The 7,352-nt window shown below is 33.5% G+C and overlaps 1 protein-coding gene across 1 annotated transcript; it reads right to left on the bottom strand.

Annotated features, from left to right (window-relative positions):
* Positions 1–879: 879 nt before the first annotated feature.
* LOC107404300 (uncharacterized) lies at positions 880–3,507 on the bottom strand. Its single transcript, XM_048464432.2, has one exon. The coding sequence runs from the start codon at positions 3,300–3,302 to the stop codon at positions 1,035–1,037; it is 2,268 nt and encodes a 755-aa protein (XP_048320389.2). The 5' UTR covers positions 3,303–3,507; the 3' UTR covers positions 880–1,034.
* Between the last annotated feature and the right edge of the window lie 3,845 nt (positions 3,508–7,352).

The raw sequence follows: 7,352 nt of genomic DNA, 5'->3' as shown, positions 1-7,352 counted from the left end.
ATAATAATGTGATTTACTGACAGAGCTTGTTTGTCATTAATTGGACTGGTTTGTTTATTGACCCTTATTATTTTTTTTTTTAATAAGTAAAACCCTTGGCCCATTGCACTGAAGGATTTGTTCTCTCTAAAAGTTCAATTGGCTTATTTCCTTTTTTTTATTGTTATTATTAATATTATATTATTATTCATTATATATATTTTTTATTATCATTATTACTACCATTTTATTTATTAATTATTATTATATATATATAGACAAATTGGGAATAAGTGACTAGTGAATTAGTACGACACATTCGATTGAAAAATTAATGCTTAAGTTATCGACGGGTGCCTATGTGGTAAAAGCCTAAGAAAAAAAGGTTAGAGAATAATGTGCTCATTAGGTACTGCTCCTAGTTTTTTGCTTTTTGTTATCTTCCTGCAGGTTAAAGGATTTTATGATTATCCAGTAGTTGCGTATAAAAAGTAAGAAATTTAGCTAAATATAGTTCTATGATTATGTGTGCAGATCTTGAAAATATAGTGCTGTATTTAATACATATTCAATTTATTTATGTTAAAATAGCACCAACGCATCTGAGATTTTGCATTTGTTTGATGCTATATGCATCATAGCCATACCTTAAAGATACTGAGTTTTTATTATATGGTAGTCCGTTAGGATACACAAATTATTGTATTGCAATCCCATGTGTTTTCTTCAATCCAGTAATAATACTATCGCCCTTAGGCTTGATGCTTTCCAAGAATTCAATCTTTTTTCTTAAACTGCTCCTTATAAGTTCATATGTTTCTATCATCTGGTTCCTGAGTTGCATCTAGAAAATCTATATCTACCAACGTGAATCAGGGGTGGAGAAAACAAAGTATCTGATTACTCAAAACTAAATATCGTTGAAACTTTTATACGGAAACCTCAATTACACTAAAAATATTTACACAAAATATGGCAAGGAAAAGATCTTCAACTAAGCTTTTTACTAATATGGGAATCAGTTGTTCTGTTTTCAACTTCAGGTTTTGAAAGTTCTAGTCGATGGCTAGGTAGATATCATTTGAGCTGGAAGAAAGTGTGTCCCCCACGGCTGATGATGTGGTGAAGGGCCAAGTCTTCTTTTGCTTGTTTAGCAGACGCCACTCGTCGATGGATGCCATTTGGTGAGTTTCCAAACTTGGTAGTGCTTTACGTTCTAGAATTTTCAGGATCTTTATGGTTCTCCCAAGAGCAAAAACTGCATGCCTCACACTGTCTTCTCTCGTTTCTATGGCACTGCTCAAACACTTGATTGATATTGCTTGCTGAAAATTAGTCAAACAAGCACCTAGTATATCAGAGATCATGTCACTTATTGCTTCAAATAGTTGCTCTCCAGCGAGGTGGCTTCTGCTTTCGTAAATTAGCAGAATATTGCAACTTATTCTGTACATGGAATTGGCAGCCAGTACTTTGGTGGGCCATTTCAAAGGGTTCTCCTTCAAGCAGGCTTTCTTATCATTCTTCAGTTCCAAAAACTTGTTTTTTGCAGTTTCTGCAAGTTCTTCTAGTATTTCCTTCGGGCTTGTCCCTTGAAGTGATAGTTTATGGAGATCCACGTCTAGCCATTTGTGATAAAGATCTACTCCTGTCCATATAACTTCTGCTGCCTTCTTGATATTGGCCAGTTTGGCACTTTTGTCCAGGAGTTTCTCCATTTTTTTCACATATAAAAGGCCTTCATTGACACCGCATATCAAATCTTTCCTTGAGCAAAGTTTAACATCTGGAAGAGCAAGTGCAATACTTGTTAGGGTCACCACAGGAAGAGCCCAACTATTTGTAGGTTCTTCGCAAACTAGAGAAGGAACTTGGTCACTGTCAAACTCTGCCACACCCCTGAATCCTTTTGAAGAATTCTCTAACATTTTTATCAAAAATTTGGGCTCTCGTTTCTTCCCCTTCTCAAGCCAATGATCAGTAGCATCAAAATTGTTCCTCATCATTACCTCAACAAGTGCATCTTCACCTTCAAGATGCAAAACATATCGACTAAGATCCAGTTTGTCATGTGATTGCGAAGCTGGTTCTGAGCAACTTGAAACAGTGTTACTGAATTTGAACTTTTTCTTCAACTCTATGCAACAGTCACAGCATATCAAGACTCGACTTACAAGGAAAATGGAAATGAATCGAATCACCTTGCTTATTACTACAATTGAAGTCTGCAATGCTATGCATAAGTCCAAAAATTGAATTTTTGCAGCATGAGCGGCTCTTCTGCAGCGCCTGCTATGGAGCTTAAAGATTTTAGATTTTAACGGGTAATCTTTCATCTCTAATAGTATCTGGATCCAGTACATTTCTACTTTAAACAATTCATCTTTGTAGCTGGTGTTACCTCGTTTTGGGCATCTGAATTTAATGGCAAATAACCATCTAATTGCTGGGGCAATGGTACCAACTGCTACAGCAGTAGTCTGCGTAATGAGAACTAGGGTGGTTGACCATTTGTAGTCAGAATCACCAATGCAAAATTCAAATGAGCCAAGCAGAAAGTAAGATCGAAACATGGCTTCTGCTAAAATCATGGCACTCAAGACACATAATGCTCCAGAAGCTGTGCATGTAACTGACCGCCCAATCACAAACTGGGGGCTACAGGTGTGAGCCATCATCCAATATTTTATCAGATCCTTTCTAAGCTTGCAAACAACTGTCTTATCAGTTTTATCGGCACATTCTGTTAGAGCCAATTCATACTTCTTATTATACTTGTATTCAAGATAATGCTTTATAGTCGGAACTGTTAAAGCAGTAAAGCTCAAGATGACAAGCAAAAGAAGCATGAGAAACATGATGGCAGCATGCTCTTTCCAGAAGACAAAGATAGCCCCAGTAGCTAATTGCATACAGATATTCACAATAACTGTGATAACTAGTATTGCCAAAGCCATAATATTCATACAGATTTCTTCGTTCTCCATAATTCCAAAAGAAGGCATAGAGTTACCCATTACCGTACAGATGAAGACGGCACTGCTAAGTTTAGCAAGCTGATCCTGGCGGCGAGGCATCGGGGTGTTTAGATCAACTGAGAGTTTGATTGCTACACCTATCAAGGTCAGGGAAGTTGCGTTGATAGAGAAGAATTTGCAGGGGAACCAGAACTTCCGGTGTCGGAAACCATGGATGACATCCGCAGCCATTGCAATTAGGCAGGCCAGACAAGCTGCAGCCACATAGATTCCAATCCAAGGCATGGGTTCACTGAATTTCTGATCATTCAGGTCGCCGTCGACGTTGCAGCCCAGTCTACCCATTTTGTTGCTCTCAACCTGTAACTCTCATCCAGTTTCCAATCTTAGTTTTAGGGGTTTCGATCTACTTTGGTTGTCTTATACCGCGTAGCCTGACTTTTGTCTTGTGCAAAAACAAAATTTATACTTCTGATTAATGGTTTGACTCTTTCGACTCCTGAATTATTGGCGATTACAGTGGAGGGAGGGTATCCAAGAAATTTCCTTGGCTGCTCAGGGATAAAGTAGGTTTTTGATCCTCCACTCTAGGTTGAGCTCACTGCTTATTAATTAGTCAATGGAACGGTTTGACTTGATAATTACAAATATTAATTTTTAAACTTATTTATTTATTGGTTTATTGATTTATTTATTTATTTTTTTTTTTTTTTTTTTTTGGGAAAACAAACAAGGACATTTCGGTGAGATTCATCAATCTGGCCTGCTTTATAACCTTTTCGAGTTAGATCAGCAATATGAAGCCCCTGTAATCCTCTCTCCTAACTATAATTTGAGCATATTGAAGTCCTTTGTAATCCTCTCTCCTAAATGTAATTTGAGCATATTGAAGCATGCCACAAAGCACAAATAAAATTTATCAAAGTTGAATCTTAGAACTGCACCTCATAGTACGATGGTTTCTTCCATTTACTCCACCTTTGGATGCTAATTAAGGAGAAAATCTTCAGTGCAACGGTGGTACCAAGTCAGCTGGTACCACTTCAAATCAGTACATGACACCTGTTAAAATTCAATGTCAGTTTATCTTCCCAATTTATTATATTCATTATTATTATTTTTTTTAAGTTTTAAAATTTTTTACAGAAGAAAAGCATGGAGGCCAGCCCCATATCGATGGGTTTATGGTTTATTCCTTCGCCATCACCATTGTGGTTAAGGGTTTAAATGAAAACGTGATAATTAAAACAAGGATAAATAAAAGCATCCTCCATGTAAAGGTACATAACTCTCCAAAACCTACATTTCAGAAGCATTAGAACTCCCCAAAATCTTCATTTGGAAGCATTAGAGAGAGAAAGCTAGCCTTCAAAGGGAGCTCCAAAGCTCTTTCTTTTTTTTTTCTTTTTTTGTTTTTTGTATGTGTGTTAAAATCATCATGGAAATCTTAGATACAAATCAAATGGGCACTGACAAATAGAGATAGAGAGGTATATTATTCTAATAGACCCATTTATGCAAGATCTCATGTGTTACAGTGCTCGAATGCATTGTCTATCCATCCAATATAAATCAAAAACAATTTGAAAATGAAAGAGTTCTGTGAATGGGTCAATTTAAAGGAAAAAAAAAAATCATGGCTTTGAGGATCTAAAATTGCAGACAAAGAAAAGGACCGTTCATTTACGCCATGGAAGGGAAGAAAAAGAATCTTTTGAAGAAGGAAAAATTGCCTGCAAAAGTTTTTATGTTTTCAAGAAAAAAATAATAATAAGTTAAAATGGTGAGACGATGTGGCATTTTTAACAGGTGTCAAATATTGACTTGAAGTGGTATCTGGTACCATCGTTTCACTAAAGATTTTCTCCTAATTAAGACATAATGAATAAAATCTTTAATGATAGGACCCACACTTAGGAGTCTTGTCTACCACCCGACTCCGCTCAATAATTCATTTGGTTATAAACTTTGCTCAATATTAATAAAATCTTTAATGATAGGACCCAAAGTCTCAAGTTCACACCACAATTAATTAAAACATGGTAGCAATAGCTCATACAGTCTCCATCAAAGTCAACCGTTCACGCTGCAAGCGCCGACAGGATCAGAAAACAAAAAGCTAGAACAGTCTAGGAAGAAGAAAAGGAGATGGGTCGATACTTGGGGTACCCAACATCAGAATGCTAAAACAATCTGAGAATTAAAAAAAGAGGGGATGAGTGAATACTTGTGGATCTTGATAGCTTAGGAGAATAATAATATAAAATAATAGGGCTAACAAAATAATATTATCAATCCAACCAATAATAATAATAAAATCTTTTAGAAAAATATACGACAGGAAAATAAGCCGGCAAAATTTTCAATTCTTAAATACCAAAATTCAATCATGCATTTTTTTTTCCAACATAATATAAGCTATACCGTTTGTGTAACATATCTCAATTATGCCATATAAGTTGAGTATAATTAAAATGACTATATTTATTTACAGAAATTGAAGAAATTTTAAATTTTTCATAAATTAAAAATAATTAATATTTAAAAAACCCATTACTTAGATAAAAATCAATATTTAAAGATCAACCTTAAGTAAAATTCAACAAATAACCTAAACAATTTCAAAACATGACTAACAAAATAGTAAATCTAACTAAAACTAAATACCGAAAAAATCATTTTTAGTGACCACCCTTTTTGCTACTAAAAATTGACTTTTAAATCCCTAAAGCAAATTAACCAAAAAACAGTGGTGGTCGCTAAAATTTGGTAGCTAATTGCTTTTAGTAACTACTAAATTTTGGCCATTAAAACTTTTTAAGTTTTCACGATCAACTTTTGTATTTTTAGGGACCAAGTGTAATCTCTAAAAGTCAGAAAAAATAACCATTTTCATCAAAATTTGGTATCCTAATGTCATATCTACGACCAACATCATAGTTATTAGCAACTATTAATATGGTCACTAACAAGCACCATTTTGGAACCAAATACTTTGATCACTAAAAACTACTAACAGTGAACAAGATATTGGTCACTTATAGTCTTTATATGTTTTGAAATATTTTTAACCACCAAATAGTGGTCACTGATGCTATATATTCGGCAACCAGTCTATGGTCACCAAACACTCTTATATTTAGCAACCAATATGCATAGACATTCAGCAACCAAAATTTGATCACTAAAAGCCAATTAATTTAGTTACTTACATTTTTTAAAATAAATTTACTAATTACTTTTGTTGCAAAAATACACAATATATAAAGGCAAATTAAAAAAAATTTATAATACCAAAATTTTAAATATTATTTATAAAATAATAATATCATTACATACATATACTAGTCATTGCACAACTAAAACAATGATTTAAATGCGCACAATATAAGAAAATAAAAAACACAAACAAATGCAATTAACAGTAATGACGGTGGTGGTGGGCAATGGTGTAAGCCAGATGCTGGAGAGTTAGATGACGGGAAGGAACTAGCAAAGGGGTGGTAGTCAAATATAGGCAAACGGCGACAATTTGAGACACTCCGATTACTATTCGGGTTAGGGTTTAACTTGGGACTCAACCATATAGAAGTACAGCTTCTCTTCGTGCCATTTTCTCTCTCTTCTTTCTTCCCTATTCTTTTCTTTCTTCTCTATGACTTTGAAGTAAGGTTTCTCTCTACGATAGTGAGCAGGGCACACCAAAGATGTGGGGAAGCGTCGGCGGTGGGTTAAAGAAACTAGAGAAACTGAGGTAGGGCCAAATATTTTAATTAATTAATTGGCCAAAATAAAAGTTTTATTATGCAAAAAGCACAAAATTTATAGTTAATGTTATAAATATCAATTTTATTTTTTAATCTATGATATCTACAATTACATATAGAAGTTATGGATTTTATTTCTAAATAAATTTTAACAGTAAAATTACTATAGACTGGATTGGATGAAAAATGTAATTAGTTAACCTAAAATTAATCATTTTTATTAAAAAAAAATCAATATATGTAAAATTATTAGTATGTCAAGTTATATTGGGTTAATTGGTTAGTTACTCAGTGAGAGAAGATTTTTGTAAATATAAAATTGTCAGTATATATCAACAAAATAATTACGTATAAGATTTTATTTTATAATATTAAAAGCATCTTCAATGACTCTAACTATTGTTAGATTATTTTTAATATATCAAACCAGTCAAGTTGATGTGCCACGAAAAATAGACACTGCTAAAGTGATCCCTACTTTTGAAGGCTCTAAAAAATAAACACTACATATCAATACTGCTATAGATATGATATTATTATAAAGTTTCTTTAAAAAGAAATTTTCTTAAAAATCAATCTTTTCAAAAGATAAAAATTTAATAACATATATGTAATAAATTAATAACCA

The sequence above is a fragment of the Ziziphus jujuba genome, chromosome 6 (assembly GCF_031755915.1).
Source record: "Ziziphus jujuba cultivar Dongzao chromosome 6, ASM3175591v1".
Classification (NCBI taxonomy): domain Eukaryota; kingdom Viridiplantae; phylum Streptophyta; class Magnoliopsida; order Rosales; family Rhamnaceae; genus Ziziphus; species Ziziphus jujuba.
This window is presented reverse-complemented; position numbering and strand designations above follow the sequence as displayed.

Excerpts from the sequence above, each read along its gene's own strand:
- LOC107404300 (XM_048464432.2), bottom strand. The coding sequence starts at position 3,302 with ATGGGTAGACTGGGCTGCAACGTCGACGGCGACCTGAATGATCAGAAA.